Source organism: Aquarana catesbeiana, linkage group LG12 (genome assembly GCF_042186555.1).
Source record: "Aquarana catesbeiana isolate 2022-GZ linkage group LG12, ASM4218655v1, whole genome shotgun sequence".
Taxonomy (NCBI): domain Eukaryota; kingdom Metazoa; phylum Chordata; class Amphibia; order Anura; family Ranidae; genus Aquarana; species Aquarana catesbeiana.
Window position 1 is genome coordinate 45,372,357 of NC_133335.1, and position 19,737 is coordinate 45,392,093.

The 19,737-nt window shown below is 44.1% G+C and overlaps 1 protein-coding gene across 2 annotated transcripts in view; it reads right to left on the reverse strand.

The window, feature by feature from the left end:
* The window catches only part of CYB561 (cytochrome b561), a 57,280-nt gene that overhangs the window by 33,989 nt on the left and 3,554 nt on the right, over positions 1–19,737 (reverse strand). For both annotated transcript variants that reach the window (XM_073607677.1, XM_073607676.1), the window contains exon 2: positions 4,067–4,293. In XM_073607677.1, coding sequence (XP_073463778.1) covers positions 4,067–4,268 — 202 coding nt within the window. In that variant the 5' untranslated portion in view covers positions 4,269–4,293. The remainder of the gene's footprint in view (positions 1–4,066; positions 4,294–19,737) is intronic.

The following is a 19,737-nucleotide window of genomic DNA, read 5'->3' on the forward strand; positions in this document are numbered from 1 at the left end:
CACACTGGGTCGGTTTGCAGGCGTTATTGCGCTAAAAATACCGCCTGCAAACCGACCCAAAACAGCCGCTGCTGTTTGTATAGTGTGAAAGCCCGAGGGCTTTCACACTGAAGTGGTGCGCTGGCAGGAGAAGAAAAAAACTCCTGCAAGCCGCATCTTTGGAGCGGTGTATTCACTGCTCCTAAACCGCTCCTGCCCATTGAAATCAATGGGGCAGTGCGTCTATACCGCGGCTATAGCCGCGCTATGCGAGCGGTTTTAACCCTTTTTTGGCCGCCAGCGGGGGTTAAAACCGCACCGCTAGCGGCCGAATACAGCCGCAAAAACGATGGTAAAACAGCGCTAAAAATAGCGCTGTTTTACCGCCGACGCCCCCACCGCCCCAGTGTGAAAGGGGCCTTAGGGAAAGGTTACTAAGGAAGCAGAATCACTACAATTAATTTGAAAGGGGGTGTGAAGCGCATGTATGGAGGATACCTGTCAATTTAAAAGTAACACATGTGTGTGATCATATAGCAAATAACGATCACTGCGTGTTGAGCTACTGACCTCTAAAAAAAGAATATGCATACACAGGACACCTTATATGCACATTGTTTGTGCTTCATTAAGTAATGCAGCAAGGAAAATGTACTGCCTTAAATCCTAAAGTTAAAAAAAAAAAAAAAAAAACCTCAGCAATGGCAGTTCTCATATTTCTATACGGACAGGTTCTTTTAAATATATGCAAAAGCAGCCAAGAAAGTGATCAGAACCCTATGAACATTTGTAAATGAGTCTTTGTATTAGTACAGATTTCCATTATGCAGGGCATGATGGTCAGCAACTAATTGGTAGAATCCATGCAATGACACACTTGCACGCTATTCCTGCATCCTTTCAATTCTACAGTCCACCGAACGATCATGTTTCAGGCCTCAAGCTGAGTAACCAGGAAAAATCACTTTCCTGTCATTCTTATAAAGAGGCGTGGTTGTGTTTCACACCTAGGGAACACTCAGACTCAGCTTTACACAACCTTTTAAGCTTTATTAGATTCAGAGAATGAACTTTGGCCTGCAAAAACATCAGAAGTCGGGTCTCCGGCCTCAAGTTCACATCAATGTCTGCTTTTGATTTAAAAAGCGAACAAGCCCTAAAAGAAGTGAGTGCTGAAGGCCAACTCTCCCAAATCATATTTGTTTTGCTTGGTTGCTAGCAAGATGACCACCACATTGATCATGCACACTAAAAAATATAAATATTCTGAAAAAGCAGGAAAAGCACTTTAAAACAAGCTCTTACATCTATTAGCATTATGAAGAAATACATTTTTAATGTTCACCACTCAGGCATTGAAATCCTAGCTCTTTCCCTATTACTTTCTATTGCACCAGAATCTTGGCCTGCTGGCCTTTCAATGTAAATAACCAAACAGGTGTTTCTAAAGCCACCCATAGATGGTTCAGCAGGCTGAATGTACCAAAGTCGATTCATTGATCAACTTGGGTACAACCAGCATGTCAGTTTTTTAGTATGCGATTATTGCCTGGCGGCTATAGCTGCTAGCAGTAATCACTGTGTTCTCCCAGCAAGGACAGGTCCCCGTGCCAACATTTTCGCTGGCTGCATTGCGTTCTGTGAATGGGCAAAGGAGACGCTGACATTCAACTCCTCCTCCGCCATTCACAGTACGCAATTCACTGTGTGATAGTAATAACACAAGTTCTCTTTGTTAAGATCTTTGAGAATGTATAAATTTACAATAAAAGGCTTTTTTGATCATACTTCTCCTATGGATCACAGAAGTGTAGTTCAATCTGCGCTCCTGTGACCCGTTTTCAGCTGACAGCAGGCTACAGTCTGCTGTTGGATGACGTCACTCAGCCGGTCCAGGCGTTGGATCGATCCAGACTTTACAGTAGCGATCCACCCACATGCCTGGACCGGCAGCTGGCTCAGCCTCTCAGTGAGTCGCTGGGAGACTAAGCCAGCTTCTCCCACCCCCTCCCCAGCCCAGAACTCCAGTGAGCACTGGAAGGGCAGAGAAGAGATCTGGCGACTGACATTCACGGCTCTTTGCTCAGAGCAGAGCTGAGAACTGAGCGATCAGTAGTATATGATTGCTCAATTCTCAGTGCAGAGGCGGTGAGGGACAGATGCAGCATAGTATTGATGCTGCATCCACCTAGGCGAGAATACATTTTTTGGGGGAAACACCATAGAGTGCATCCGTAAAGTATTCATCACAGAGCTTCACTTTTTCCACATTTTATGTTATGTTACATCCGTATTCCAAAAGGGTTTAAATTCATTATTTTCAGGTGCATGCTGTTTTCACTGATGATCACTGAGATGTTTCTATAACTTGATTGGAGTCCACCTGTGGTAAATTAAGTCGATTGGCCATGATTTGGAAAGGCACACAGCTGTCTATATAAAGGTCCCACAGTTAACAGTCAGAGCCCAAGCCAAGCCATGAAGTCCAAAAAATGACAGGATTGTATCGAGGCACAGATCTGGGGAAGGGTGCAGAAAACTTTCTGCAGCATTGAAGGTCCCAATGAGCACAGTGGCCTCTATCATCTGTAAATAGAGGAAGTTTGGAACCGCCAGGACTCTGCCTAGAGCGGGCCACCTGGCCAAACTGAGCGATCGGGGGAGAAGGGCCTTAGTCAGGGAAGTGACCAAGAACCTGATGATCACTCTGACAGAGCTCCAGCGTTTCTCTGTGGAGAGAGAAGAACCTTCCAAGAGAACAACTGTCTCTTCAGCACTCCACCAATCAGGCCTGTATGGTATGTATGTATGCATGACCAGACAAAAGCCACTCCTCAGTAAAAAGGCACATGATAATCCGCCTGGAGTTTACCAAAAGGCATCTGAAGGACCCTCAGACCATGAGAAACAATATTCTCTGGTCTGATGAAACAAAGATTGAACTCTTTGACCTGAATGGCAAGCGTCATGTCTGAAGGAAACCAGGCACTGCTCATCACCTGGCCAATACCATCCCTACAGTGAAGAATGATGGTGGCAGCATCATGCTTTGGGGATGTTTTTCAGCGGGGAGACTAGTCAGGATTGAGGGAAAGATGAATGCAGCAATGTACAGAGACATCCTTGATGAAAACTTGCTCCAGAGCGCTCTGGACCTCAGACTGGGGCGAAAGTTCATCTTCCAACAGGACAACAACCCCAAGCATACAGCCATGATAACAAAGGAGTGGCTATGGGACAACTCTGTGAATGTCCTTCAGTGGCCCAGCCAGAGCCCAGAATTGAACCCGACTGAACATCTCTGGAGAGATCTGAATATGGCTGTGCACCAACGCTCCCCATCCAACCTGATGGAGCTTGAGAGGTCCTGCAAAGAAGAATGGGAGAAACTGCCCAAAAATAGGTGTGCCAAGCTTGTAGCATCATACTCCAAAAGACTTGAGGTTGTAACTGGTGTCAAGGGTGCTTCAAAGTATTGAGAAAAGGCTGTAAATACTTATTAACAAGTGATTTTTTTTTTTTTGTTTTTTTTTTAAATACATTTGCAAAGATTTCAAACAAACTTCTTTCATGTTGTCATTATTGGGTATTGTTTATAGAAGTTTAAGGAAAATAATGAATAATGAAGGTTGTAACATAACAAAATGTGGAAAAAGTGAAGCGCTGTAAATACTTGTTTCTAGATGCACTGTACTTCTCTTTTAAAAGCAGCTAGAGAGATTGTGGACAGCTTGTCCTAAAAAAATGTTGTTAAGAATATGTAAATAGTTTAATGCCCATAGTCTGGACACAAGTGCACTTTAAAAACTCCCAACCAAAACTGAAATAGCCAATATCGAAATTTATTAGAAAAATCTGTTCCTATGTTCAGTACAATCAATATGTATTAACAGAAACCGTCATGAAGCAAGACTACAACAACAAACCATCTTGCTAAGTAATCTGTACTATTTTTTTTTTTTTTAAATACGATTAGGAGCAACTCTAATGAGTAGAGAATGACACCACACCCTGAACACTTATGTACGTTCATATGAGTATTATTTGTATTACTTCAGATAATAGGTTGAACAACATGTGTACTTACCATCACCACATAGGAATACCATTCCTAGCACCATGCAAAGTGGATGGACGTTGAACTGCTCTGGTCCCTCCCATGAGAAGCCTCCTCTGTAACGGGACAGCCATGTCCCTGTGATGGCTAATACTGCCACCCCCAAGATCTGAGATGTAGCCACCAGGTATGGCATAAAGCCTGTGTTCTGATGAGAAAGAGAGTCCTCCATTGAAAAGTAAGAAGAGAGGCCTTACCTGTTAAAGCAATGTGACAACATTATGACAACAGTCTTGTACCCAATGCATGCTGAGCTGTACTATCGTATATACAAAACAAGCATCCTTACACCAACATTTAACCTTCCCTAAAACAAAAAGATTTCCCATTGGATACCATATTATTTTGAAAAGTTAGTACTATGAAAAAGTAGTGGAGAAAAAATAATTTGTGCTTTTATCGAACCAATAATTCTTCACGGTCCATGTAAAAGGGGCACAGCAGGGGTTTGTCCTTTGTCTTATATACTTTCTGCTAAATGTCTCTCTTTCTCATCCCAGAAAGTTACATAGTCAGGTTGAAAAGACACAAGTCCATCTAGTTCAACCAATTAAAAAAAAAAAAATACAATCCTATATACACAATCCTTCACCCACAGTTGATCCAGAGGATGGCAAAAAACCCAGCAAAGCATGATCCTAATTTGCTACAGCAGGGGAAAAAAAATCCTTCTCAATCCCCTGAGAGGCAATCGGATATTTCCTGGATCAACTTTACCTATAAAATGTCAGTATCCAGTTATATTATGTACATTTAGGAAAGTATCCAGGCCTTTCTTAAAGCAATGTACTGAGCTGGCCATGACCACCTCTGGAGGGAGGCTTTTCCACATTTTCACAGCTATTACTGTGAAGAAACCTTTCCATATTTGGAGATGAAATCTCTTTTCCTCTAGACATAAAGTGTGCCCCCTTGTCCTCTGTGATGACCTTAAAGTGAACAACAACATCAAGTTCAATTTATGGACCCCTTATATATTTGTACATGTTCATCATGTCCCCCCTTAATCTCCTCTTCTCAAGAGAGAATAAATTCAGTTCCTCTAATCTTTCCTCATAGCTGGGCTCCTCCAAGCCTCTTATCAGTTTGGTTGCCCTTCTCTGCACTTTCTCCAGTTCCCAGATATCCTTTTTGAGAACTGGTGCCCAAAACTGAACTGCATATTCCAGATGAGGTCTCACTAATGATTTGTACAGGGGCAAAATGATATCTCTCTCTGGAGTCCATACCTCTCCTAATACAAGAAAGGACTTTGCTCGCTTTGGAAACCGCAGCTTGGCATTGCATGTTATTATTGAGCTTATGATCTACCAAAACCCCCAGATCCTTCTCCACTATGGATTCCCCCAGTTGTACTCCCCCTAGTATGTATGATGCATGCATATATTTTTTTTTTAAATCAAAAGGTTTTTATTGCTCAAGAAACATAAAACATCACCATACATGTAGGACATTGCATTTTGTATCATCAATTAAGAGTCAGTTACACAACCATTAGTCACAACCTGCTGTATGCATATATATGAGGATACATAGTTCGTAGTAAAGGGGTTATTGAATCAATTTTACCCGACATGTCCTTTCAATCTCCTGCCATTTAGTCAATAATCCTAGCATCTCCACCTCTGCCCCAGTGTTTGTACTGTTGCCTGCCCAAGTGTGTCTCCAGGTATCTCTATGAACATTTAAGCAACCTCATCTGTGCATGCATATTCTTAGCCCCCAAGTGCATAATTTTACATTTATCAACATTAAACCTCATTTGCCACTTAATCACCCAATGAAATAGTGCAGTGCACTGAGGTCGGCTTGTAAGTTGGAGACATCCTGTAAGGCTGTTATTCCACTGCATAGCTTGCATAGTTGAGGGTATAAGCATATCTGTGTGCACAGGCATGTGCATGGGGTGTGCCTAGGCACACCCTAATGACCCCATGCACATTACCGTTAGTGCCTGCCCCCCCCCCATCCCAGCAGCGCTGCCGACTTCTCTCCTCTCCCACTGGCTGCTGCAGTCACAGCGGGATCTTCAGGATGGAGAGTGGGGAATGGGGCAGTAAATATGTATTTTCAGAATGAACAGGAAGGCTGTGCAGAGATCTTTCTGTTCATTCATTCTCATTGAGACAAAGCCCCCTCCCGAAAAAAGGCATTGTGAAAAAAATGTAAAAAATGGCAGCAAACACAAAAATGTAAAGCATAAATAAAAATGAAGGTCTTTTTCGCACGGGTTCTGTGTGTGTGTGTGTATACAGTGGATATAAAAAGTCTACACACCCCTGTTGAAAAGTCAGGTTTCTGTGATGTAAAAAAAAATGACAAAGATAAATCATTTCAGAACTTTTTCCACCTTTAATGTGACCTATAAACTGTACAACTCAGTTGAACAACAAACTGAAATCTTTTAAGTGGGGGGCGTGGCCAGGACTGGCACTTGAGCAGCTGCATCTCACAGAGCTCCAGCAGGTTACCCTGATTTGATCCTGTTTCCGTCTCAGATACACAGGCACACATGGATCTGTGATGGTTACCCGGGGTAAGGGAAAATAGGGCAACCAGCGTCCGGAGATCCAAAATGGCGCCGCCACGGGCCTCCAGCAGCGCAGACCGCATAGCACGGAGAAGCCTAAGGAATCTGTGAGTAAAGCTCCAAAAACCCCTAAGAACACTGGCGGTTATCCCCCTAAGGACATGCGGTACTATGCACAGAAGCTGGCAGGCACACTGGTGCTCACAGACCCGGCAGAAGTGGGGGTAGGTCCTGAGGGGGAAGCTGCAGAGCAGGAGGAAGACACGATAAGAGGAGCAGACACAGAACACATGGAGGCACAGACAGAGGAGATGCAGAAGACAGTGGAGGAGAGGAATTTGAAAAGCTGACCCTAGCTATGATTCTGAAAGCAGTTAATAAATGTACTGCCACAGTTAACACATTACAGGAATGCTTTGGTGGTCTGAAGGAGGAAGTGTCTCTGATAAGACAGGATCTGCAAAAGATCAGGGAGAGAACCACTGCTGCTGAAAGCAGGATAAGTGACATAGAAGATAAACTTCCTCCATTGATCAGAGACTCACAATCTAATGCCAGGCTGGCTACATCGGTTGATCGAGGCGCAGATGATCTTGAAAACAGGCTGAGACGCAACAATGTGCGCATAGTGGGACTCCCTGAGAAAACAGAGGGTAGAGACCCCACTGATTTTGTGGAAAGATGGTTGCTGGAGGTCTTTGGGAAGGAGTAATTTACTGCTCTGTACACGGTGGAGAGAGCCCACAGAGTCCCCATGAGGCCCTTGCCAACAGGGCACCCTCCTCGCCCCATTTTGGCACGCATGCTGCATTACAGAGATAGAGAGATCATCCTGCACCCGGCCCGGGAGAGGCAAGACATACGGTTCAATGGAGCACGTGTCTCCTTCTACCCGACTTTTCCTCTGACATTCAGAAACGCAGGACCTGCTTCACAGAGGTTAAAAAAAAAAGGCTGCAGAAATTGCAGGCACCTTATGCGATGCTCTAACCCTGTCAGGCTTCGGATCACTGCAAGGGGTCAGGCCCAATTCTTTGAAAGTGCTACAGATGTCTCTGGCTGGCTAGATACCAATGAAAACGCCTTTCGTCAGGCCATAAGACAGGCGGCTGAAGAGGATTGACATAATCCAGGTTCCAGAAAGCTACTTATCTCTATGTGCCTTGGAAATACCCTGTGGGCACCTTACATTTTCCTGTTTTTCTATTCCATCTACTCCACTGCTCAAAGCAGAGTTGGGAACAAAAGTTGATTTGATGTGCTATTTCTCCCTACGGAGAGCAAGTGCAAAGCGACTTTCTATACAATGTTAAATGTACCATGTTCTGACAGACGTGGTTCTTCTGCTGGTAGTTGTGTGGCCAGTGGATGGCGGGACCCGTTGTCCTATTTACAATCCTAATGTTCAATGCTTATTAGAAAGTTAAATCCAAAATGGCATACAGGTCTCTGTAGAGACCGGGGCCTTGCAATACATGCCTTGGGTCCTGACTCATGCATCAAACCAACAGATTACACACACTGAGTTTAGAGTGCCGTTACACTCAATGGTTCAACTTGTTTGGAACAATAAAGAGAATTCAACCTTGCAGATCTGAGTCACTTTGGACTTTTCACCATATACTCGGAACCTTGCTGGAACTAGGCTGGTGGGACTGGGAGGGGAGGGAAGGACATTTGGTTCTATGCAAAGTGATTCCTAATATATACCCTGATGTACACATCTTATATGTGGGATGATGACTAGAATACCTGTGGTGTCTTGGAACGTTAGAGGGTTGGGTGACCCCTTCACGCAGCCTATGGTATCTACATCCCTGCGCAAGTATCTCCCTGCTATCTGTGCTTTGCAGGAGACTCACCTCATGCCTGATTCCTTGTCCTGCCTGAATTATAGGTGGGTGGGTAAGATCTATCACTCCACTCACAACTCCTTTTCTAGGGGGGGCGAGTGTGTTGATACACGGGTCACTTGACTACCAGGAACTTGACTGTTTGGTGGACGAGGAGGGGAGATATATCATTTTATACTGCCGCCTATTTTCTTTAAAATGTGCACTTGCATTTGTGTAACCATCAGGTGTTGAGGGTGGTACTGGAGTACCAACTGGGTCATCCAGATGTGCCGTTGTATATGCTGGGTGACTTCAATTGCTACCTAGACCCCCTTTTGGACAAGCACCCCCCCGGTGGTGCAGGGGAGAGGAGTATGTCCGCACAGCCTTGAAAAAATTGGTTGATGAAGTGGGGTGGTGTGATCCATGGAGCAGTAAAAACCCTGGGGAAGGACAATTTTCATGCTTTTCAAAATCCCACTTATCATTATCCCACATAGATCTATGCCTTAGCTCGGACATTGCTGTATGATCTGTGTCAGAAATTAAATATGCACTTTCAGACCATTCCCCACTGGTTCTCACTCTTGAGGTATGCCCCCCCTCGACACTGTCTAGGGCCCCATGGAAACTGAATGCCCTTTGGCTTAATCTTTTCCTGGCTCAGGCCCAGATAGGGAAGAAAATTGCAGATTTTTGGCAGGATCACGTTGGGCAACCAGACGCAGGGGTGGTGTGGGAAACCTTCAAGGCCTTTCTTAGGGGCATGTTTATTAGGGAAATTAAAGCTTTTAAGAGGACATCTAGTGCACAACCTGGAGGCTGAGTTTATTTCCAATCCTACAGAGGTCCGAAGGGAGGCATGGCTGTCAGCTCAGGATGCTTTCTGTCTTCTCACTTACGCTACGGCGGAACGGAAACGATTTTTTAGTAAACTAGCATTCTATGAGAAGGGAGAGCATAGTGGTTGCCTTTTAGCAAAAATTGCCCACTCACAGCAGACATCCCCATCCATTGGAGCTCCACAGACTTACTCTACGGACTACGCACTGGTGTAGTCACAAACTCACCTGATGTAATTATATCAGTGCTTGTGTCCTACTACTCTGATTTATACCGAACTCTGCAAACGTACACGGAAAATTCTTTACACGCATATCTTGGGGAAGTGGAACTACCGACTTTTTCAGATAGTGCAAGGCAACAACTAGATGCCCCTCTGGCTTTGGAGGAGCTTCAAGTGGCGACCGGGATGTTCCCTAACTCCAAAGCACCCTGGGAGGATGGTGTTCCTGTAGAGGTGTATAAGCAACATGACAAGACCCTATTGCCTAAATTGTTAGAGGTGTTCAACGAAGCCAAAAAAATGGGCGCCTCCCATCATCTATGACTAAAGCCATTAAAGTCTTACTCCTAAAGCCTGGTAAGGACCCCCTGGACCATGGCTCCTATAGACCAATATCCCTTCTTCAGACAGATGTACTGGCAAAAGTGTTGGCCATAAGATTGAACAAGGTAATATCCTCCATAATTCATTCCGATCAAGCAGGATTTATGCCTCGGGAAATCCACGGCTATAAATCTACGCAGGCTGTTTATCAATATACAGTCCAGGTCTGATAACACGGGGGATAGAGCTTTGCTCTCTCTTGATGCCCACAAGGCCTTCAATAGTATTGAATGGTCGTATCTATGGGCTAGCCTCACAAATTTGGGCTGGGGAAGGAATATATCGCATGGGTTCAATTATTATATAGCTCCCCAAAGGCAGCAATCGGAGAGTCAGGGAGAGTATCTTCGTACTTTAGCCTATTTAGAGGCACAAGGCAGGGATGCCCTCTATCCCCTCTTTTGTTGTTTCAGTTACTCTGTGACCGAATGTATTCCATTGTTAAAACTGAATCTTATACGGATATAATATGATTATGTGCCGAGGATGCTGTATACTAAATGCAAGGTGCTTCAGCATAATATGTATCGATATGGAAATCTGTACTGTTTCTCTGTATTATTGATAAAATAATATGGTTGCATAAATGCGCACACCCTTAAACTAGTACTTTGTTGAAGCACCTTTTGATTTTATTACAGCACTCAGCCTTTTTGGGTATGAGTCTATCAGCATGGCACATCTTGACTTGGCAATATTTGCCCACTCTTCTTTGCAAAAACACTCGAAATCTGTCAGATTGCAAGGGCATCTCCTGTGCACAGCCCTCTTCACATCACCCCACAGATTTTCAATCAGATTCAGGTCTGCGCCCTGACTGGGCCATTCCAAAACTTTAACCTTCTTCTGGTGAAACCATTCCTTTGTTGGTTTGGATGTACGCTTTGGGAGGTTGTCATGCTGAAAGGAAGTTCTTCTTCAGGTTCAGCTTTCTAGCAGAAGCCTGAAGGTTTTGTGCCAATATTCACTGGTATTTGGAACTGTTCACAATTCCTTCTACCTTGACTAAGGCCCCTGTTCCAGGTGAATAAAAACAGCCCCAAAGCATGATGCTGCCACCACCATGCTTCACTGTGGGTATGGCGTTCTTTTGGTGATGTGCAGTGTTGTTTTTGCGCTAAACATATCTTTTGGAATTATGGCTAAAAAGTTCAACCCTGGTTTCATCAGACCATAACACATTTTCCCACGTGCTTTTGGAAGACTTCAGATGTGTTTTTGCAAAATTTAGCCGGGCTTAGATGTTTTTCTTTGTAAGAAAATGCTTCCAGCTTGCCACTCTACCCCATAGTCCAGACATATAAGGAATACGGGAGACTGTTGTCACATGTACCACATAGCCAGTACTTGCCAGATATTCCTGCAGCTCCTTTAATGTTGCTGGAGGCCTCTTGGCAGCCTCCCTTACCAGTTTTCTTCTCGTCTTTTCAGCAATTTTGGAGGGATGTCCAGTTCTTGGTAATGTCACTGTTGTGCCATATTTTCTCCACTTGATGATGACTGTCTTCACTGTGTTCCATGGTATATCTAATGCCTTGGAAATTCTTTTGTACCCTTCTCCTGACTGATACCTTTTAACAATGAGATCCCTCTGATGCTTTGGAAGCTCTCTGCGGACCATGGCTTTTGCTGTAGGATGCGACTAAGAAAATTACAGGAAAGACCTACTAGAACAGCTGAACTTTATTTTGGGTTATATTCTAAGGCACTTTGACGGCCGGGCGGTGGTTCCGTTATCCTGACTGGGCGTCATATGACGTCCAGCGGGATAACATGCCGCCGCATGCATCGCGGCGATCGGTGGAACGGTGTGTCAGCCTGACACACTGCTCCACCGATCTTGGTAAATCTTGTTTATCAGCGCAGCCCCCCCTCAGATGACCACACTGGACCACCAGGGATGCCACTAGGACCACCAGGGAAGAGGGCAACATGTGGATGGCCAGGTATGTACCCCATGGCCATCCACATGTGCCCAATGTGCCCAATCTGTGCCAATCAGTGCCCTTAAATGGGCACTGGTTGGCACCATTATATTTCAGTTCTGCCCAGCAATGCCACCAATCAGTGTAATCAGTGCCACCAGTGTCATCAGCGCCACCTGTCAGTGCCCATCGTTGCCACCTGTCAGTGCCCATCTGTGCCCATCAGTGTCCACCTATCAGTGGCCATCAGTGCCCATCCATGCCACCTATCAGTGCCACCCATAAGAACCCATCAGTGCCACCCATAAGTACCAATCAATGCCACCTATGAGTGCCCATCGGTGCCATCTATGAGTGCCCATCAGTGCTGCCTATTAGTGCCCATCAGTGCCACCTAATCAGTGCCACCTCATTGGTGCCACCTCATTGGTGCCCATCAGTGCCGCCGTATCAGTGCCCGTTATTGAGGAAGAAAACGTACTTATTTACAAAAAATGTTAACAGAAACAAAGAAAAACTTGTTTTTTTTCAAAATTTTCTGTCTTTTTTCACTTGTTGCACAAAAAATAAAAACCGCAGAGGTGATCAAATACCACCAAAAGAAAGCTCTATTTGAGGGAACAAAATGATAAAAAATTTGTTTGGGTACAGTGTAGCATGACCGCGCAATTGTCATTCAAATTACGACAGCGCTGAAAGCTGAAAATTGGCCTGGGCGGGAAGGTGTCCAAATGCCTGGTATTGAAGTGGTTAAAAGATGGCAGGTGTGTACTGACTCCTATTTAACATAAGTTTGAATGTGATTGCTTAATTCTGAACACAGCTACATCCCCAGTTATAAGAGGGTGTGCACACTTATGCAACCACATTATTTTAGTTTATTATTTTTACTCCCCCCCAAAAAAAAGATTTCAGTTTGTTTTTCAATGGAGTTGTACAGTTTATAGGTCACAGAGGTGGAAAAAGTTCTGAAATGATTTATCTTTGTCTCATTTTTTTATATCACAGAAACCTGACATTTTAACAGGGGTGTGTAGACTTTTTATATTCACTGTATATATATCCATCTATCTCTAGATATAGATATATCTATATACACACACGCCCATGTGTATTTGAGCTTTGGGCTACTCACACCTATGTCTGTGTGCATTTAATAAGGTTAACAAACAACCAAAGAAAATCATATAACACTTATTCTAATGGAGCCAACAACTGTCCCCGAGCGCCCCCCCACCATATCATTCCCCGCATCTATTACCTTTTGTACCACCACCCCCTCCCTTTAAAATGTAAGCTCTATGAACAGGGCCCTCCTGTCCCTTCTGTATTGAACTGTAATTGTGTTGTCCCCCCTCTACATTGTAAAGTGCTGCGTAAACTGTTGGCACTATATAAATCTTGTATAATAATAATAATAGAGCAAAGTAAAACCTCAGTGAGCCATCAATCCTATTCTCACAGTGAGGAGACTATTCCTGGTAAAAATCTGAGAATTTCAATTAAAAAAAATCTAAGCTAGTTATCCAGCATGTAAATCAGACCATTGGGAGCACCCTGCAAAAATAAATATTTAATGTTAATGTGGAAATGCTGTTAGGTTATTATAAAAAAAAGTCAAATACCCCCTCCTCAATGTGCCTTACGCTGGATATATGGGGGATTTTTTATAATTGGCAGCAAAAAATGTTGGGCGATTATCAGATGAACTGCTTTTTATATTAAATTAGACTTTGTTTAAGCCAGTTCAGCATTGAAGTCGATCACGCTCTTTACTGTGGAGATAAATTCAGGTGTAAATATTTACCCATCAAACAACACAAGCCTTTTGGTTTGCAGCAACTGCCATACAGACAGGAGGTAATGCAAGCCGGAGAAGATTTTCGTTTTCTAAAAGCCACACTTCAAAGACTAGGGTAGCCTTTTCCTGTGTGATGTATATCTGATGATCTTATTAGTGCCTTGCTGAACACAGTGTCTCTGTCACTGATAAGGTTAAATGGGAAAGTGCAGAGGGATGACGCAGGTAGAAGAGAGCCAGGAGGACAATGTGTTTGTCAGCTGAGAACACCAACCACATGTCTGGGATAAACTAATTACATCTCTCCTATATTGCATTCCCATTTATTAACAAGCAGGGCAGATGGAAGCTGGCAGCACCTCAGGGCAGCAAAAAAAAAAAAAACATTGAACAGAGCTCTTTATGTAAATTTTAGCAATCTATTAAATGTGATTGTACACTTGCTGCAGGTGTGCCGAGTCCCCAATACTAGGAAATGGTGTGGTAATTCCATTAGCTGCGCTACAGTTAATTTCTGGAATTATAGCAAATTTAGCGCCACTGTTCTTGGGAGTGGAGCTTTCTGTGCAAAGCATGAAAATATTAAAGTGCTGACACCTAGTCTGTCCATAACATGTAAAGAGTAACTCCACTTTTGCTGAGAAAAAAAACATTCCCCCCTGGGTGATCTGTGTACATTGTGTAGCACCCTCTAGTGTAGAGTGCTAGGTAATATAAATAGGATTTTTGTAGTGTAGATAAATTTAGGCTTGGCTGGTAGCCTGTGTGTTTTGAATCTGGGTCAGGGTGAGAGACTCAGGGAGGCTGGATGACTCATCAGACAGCACCTCTGTTACCTCCCCCCTACTTACTAGAACTTTGGAGAAACTTCCAGAAGAATGGGAGGGAGGTTAAGAGGAGCTGCCTGGAGTATTGATGAGGGCTCCAACCAATCCCTGGCTAAATGGCAGGGGGAGGAACCTCTTAAATACTATGGGTCAGGCCAGCAGGTGTTTGGGTGGAAGTTTGGAGATGGAGTGCTGAGGAGGCTGCCAGAGGCACTTGAGGGTAGCCCCCTAGTCTAGGGGGTGACCTCGGGCCTGGGTGTAGGAGGGATCCTCCCACAACACATGGAGGAGTCCTGTCCAGTAGCACAGGAGCAGGTGTGAGGAGAGCAGGAGCCAGCGAGCACGTCCAGGAGATCTCCAAGGAGAAGACAGTGAGTTAGGCAGTTGGAGAGGAATGAGAGACAGCCTCAGAGGACTGAGGAGTGGCAGTCTGGGATGGCTGTAGAGTCGGACTGGGAGGACTGTGGAAGATTAGCCAGAAGGGCTAGTGAAAGGAGCAGTTGCAGCAAGGTGGGCTGGCAGTGCCTGAAGAGGTGGTGCTGGGATCAGGCGCCACAGGAAGGTACCTGGACACTGGAGGAAGGTACCTGGACACTGGGACTTTTCTGCACACCAAATGGGCCCGCGGTCCCTGCCTGTAAGGAGCTTTTATGAATCTGGGCCTGAGTGTTTCTGCAAGCAAGTGATGGAGTGTATATAGTTGAGTTTCCCTGAAGAGACACTTGTTCCAGTCAAGTGGGCATCCTATAATACCCCTTATCCCCATCCAAGTTATTAACCCCTAAATAAAATTAAAAAAAACAAAGCTGCATGGACCATTTTCTGTCTCAGTGAGCCTGTGGAGAATTAGTTGTGCCTGGCTCTGCTGGGTGGGAGATCCCTATTCACCAGTGGCTCCTACAGGGGTAGCGCTACAATTGCAATGATTTTAACAAAACTTTGTTGCAGATTTCTACCTTTTGTAATTCTGAAGAAATAGCACTGTGTTTGTCTGTGTCCATGCCCACAGTGAATCTAATGGAAGTGATTTCATAATTATCAATCAGCTGCTGCACTTGCTGGGCTCTAATGAGGAAAAGCAGGGTCTGCATCCCTTTAACAACTTGACTTCTAGAAGGTTTAACCCCCTTCATGACCAGGGAATGTTTTTGCTTTTCAGCACTGCGCTACTTTAACTGGCAATTGAGTCGTCATACAACACTGTACGCAAATAAAATTTATATAATTTTTCACACAAATAGAGCTTTCTTTTAGTGACATTTAATCACCACTGTGTTTTTTTTTTTTTTACAGTTTTTATTATATACAGTAAACGAAGAAAAAAATGTTTTGAAAAAAACACCTATATGTTCTACATTTGGTTATAAACATATCCAAAAATAAAAGAATCACATTTTTCTTTCTAAATTTAGGCCAAAATGTATTCTGTCTTTGGTAAAAAAATAAAATAAAAAAAAATCCCAATAAGTGTATATTAATTAGTTTATGTGAAAGTTAGTGTCTACAAACTATGGTGTACAGACTGGAATTTACACAGCTATAGACGCTATACTGTAATGGTAGTGATCAGCGACTTATAGTGTGACGGGCAATCTGGTGCCAAAAGACACTAACTGACATCGCTAGTGACACCAATACAGTGATCAGTGACAATACCGTACATGTACACTGTACTAATGACACTGGCTGGGAAGGAGTTAACACCTAGGGGCAATCAAGGGTTTAACTGTGTGCTAACAATATGTAATGCGTGTAATATGTGTTGCTTTTAGCGATCAGCTGATTTCAGCCAAACGTGTGCTGTATCCAAGCATGTGTGCGCCCTGAACCTGGAAGACAGGGGGCGATGTACAGGTACATTGTCCAGCCTGCCTGTGCTGCTCGCCTGCAGTAAAACTATTGTGGGCAGGCAGCAAATAGTTAAACGAGAATTCACATTGGAAGTATCTTACCAAAAATGATTCTTGTTGCAGGAGATGCCCAAAACTTGACTTGTATCTTAGTGTAGACTTCTGGGAAATTCAGTAAGCCAATCACACAAGCTGGAAATGACCTTTCTGGGGGGCGTTCTGTATACCATCTGTGTACAGAACACCTCCAGGTTGCCATATTACATTGCATTTTACAGAGAATTACAGAGCTGCAGATTGAAAAGGAAAAAATAATTTTAACCACTTCCATTATCCTGACTGGACGTCATATGGCGCACAGCGCGGCGATCGGTGGTGTGGTGTTTCAAATCTGACACACCGTAACACCGATCTCGGTAGAGAGCCGAGATCGGAGGCTCTTTACCATGTGATCAGCTGTGTCCAATTACAGCTGGCCATGGTGTAAACAGGAAGAGCCGTGTATTGGCTTTTCCTCTATCATGTCTAACAGACACGACTAGAGGAGAGCCGATTGGCTGCTCTCCTGACGGGGGGGGTCTGCACTGATTGATTATCAGCGCAGACGAAAATGCCCACATAGGACCACCAGGGATGCCCACCACTGACCACCAGGTACGCCACCCATGGCAACCGGGGATGCCAATCAGTGCCCACAAATGATGCCAATGAGTGCCCATCGGTAATGCCTGCCAGTGCCTCCTTATCAGTGATGCCCATCAGTGTCATCTTTTAGTGCCCATCAGTGCCACCTATCAGTGCAGCCTTTCAGTGCCGCCTATCAGTACCACCTATGAGTGCCCATCAGTGCCGCCTATTAATGCCCATCAGTGGCACCTCATTGGTGCCATCAGTGCCCGTCAATGCAGCCTCATCAGTGCCCGTCAGTGCAGCCTCATCAGTGCCCGTCAGTGCAGCCTCATCAGTGCCCATCAGTGCAGCCTCATCAGTGCCCATCAGTGAAGGAGAAAACATACTTATTTACAAAATTTTATAAGAAGCTAAAAAAAAATTTTTTTTTTCCAAAATCTTTGGTCTTTTTTTATTTGTTTAGCAAAAAAAATAAAAACCCCAGAGGGGATCAAATACCACCAAAAGAAAGCTCTATTTGTGGGAACAAAATGATAAAAATGATGTTTGAGTACAGTGTTGTATGACCGCGCAATTGTCATATAAAAAGCGACAGGGCTGAAAGCTGAAACTTGGCCTTGGCAGGAAGGGGGGGGGAAGTGCCTGGTATTGAAGTAGTTAAATAACATTCCATTACTATATGACTTGTGTCAAGATTGTATACGCTATATTATTTATTTGTTATTTTTTTTCCCCACAAAGGTGGAGTTACCCTTTAACTAGATCCTAACAACAGCACGTAACCCCAAATAGAAACCTTTAAAGAGAATGTAACCTTGCCCTTTGAAGTGAACGTGCCAGGATCTGTTTATAGCCCACCCCTGTCCTCCTTACCCTCATGGTGCCCCCCATCTCTCTTTCTTCCATGGATGCCACTGAAAACTTCCCAGAGTTGGTTTGGTGTCAGAGTTTAGAAGGAGCGGTTGTGTTTTATTTCATGTGAAACTATCCTACACTTTTATAGAATTGTTTACTGCACTCCTTAGTCCTAATAAATCACAGTGTATGGCAGTGGTGGCATTGCTTCAGAGGACAACTGAAGAAGAATCCCGTTCCATAAAGCATTCTATAGATTTGTCATCCACAACAATGGTCATGTGGTTCTGAGTACTGGTTCTGGGTTGTGCACTGGAGCAGTTCAACCTCGTGTGCTTCAAATACACCGCACTTCATAAATCCCGGGGAGAGAGACTTTAAAGAACAACTCCTGCTAAAACATGTGCCAGCTTCATTTAGGTACCTGAAGATACCCACCTGGCAAAACATATATGGGGAATTAATTCATAGCAATCAATTTGCTTTTTTAATTTTTTCCAAATAGCTTAGAAAATGAAAATGGAAGGTCTTATTCAAACAAGAGGTCAGGGGATAGTAAAAGCAGGCGATTGAGCCATGATTTTGCTGCCCACCTAAAATAGGAACATGCAGCCCCTCAAGGCTGTACACATGCCACGGTCGCAGCAAAATGTGACCCAAGTGTATGGGGCTGCTGTAAAATGTACACGGCTGCAGTGAAATGGGTCAGCATTTTTAGGGTTAAAAGCGGGCCACCACAGATTGCTTTTCAGAGGGACAGCAGGGGCTGATACACTTTGCTCCAGTGGAGCCAAAGTTTGTCTTAGACTTTTTTTTTTTCAAATTAAATTCCCCTATTGTCTAAACCAGGGGTCTCCAAATTTGCTTGGAGCACAATTCATCCCAATTACACTAATGATGGGGCACAATTCATCCCAATGACACCAACGATGGGGCACAATTCATCCAAATGACACCAATGATGGGGCACAATTCATCCAAATGACACCAATGATGGGGCACAATTCATCCAAATGACACCAATGATGGGGCACAATTCATCCCAATTACACTAATGATGGGGCACAATTCATCCAAATGACACCAATGATGGGGCACAATTCATCCCAATTACACTAATGATGAGGCACAATTCATCCAAATGACACCAACGATGGGGCACAATTCATCCAAATGACACCAATGATGGGGCACAATTCAGCCCAATGACACCAATGATGGGGCACAATTCAGCCCAATGACACCAATGATGGGGCACAATTCATCCCAATGACACCAATGATGGAGCACAATTCATCCCAATGACACCAATGATGGGGCACAATTCATCCCAATAACACCAATGATGGGGCACAATTCATCCCAATAACACCAATGATGGGGCACAATTCATCCCAATAACACCAATGATGGGGCACAATTCATCCCAATGACACCAACGATGGGGCACAATTCATCCCAATGACACCAACGATGGGGCACAATTCATCCCAATGACACCAACGATGGGGCACAATTCATCCCAATGACACCAATGATAGGGCACAATTCATCCCGATGACACCAATGATGGGGCACAATTCATCCAAATGACACCAATGATGGGGCACAATTCATCCCAATTACACTAATGATGGGGCACAATTCATCCAAATGACACCAATGATGGGGCACAATTCATCCCAATTACACTAATGATGGGGCACAATTCATCCAAATGACACCAATGATGGGGCACAATTCATCCCAATTACACTAATGATGGGGCACAATTCATCCAAATGACACCAATGATGGGGCACAATTCATCCAAATGACACCAATGATGGGGCACAATTCATCCAAATGACACCAATGATGGGGCACAATTCATCCCAATGACACCAATGATGGGGCACAATTCATCCCAATGACACCAATGATGGGGCACAATTCATC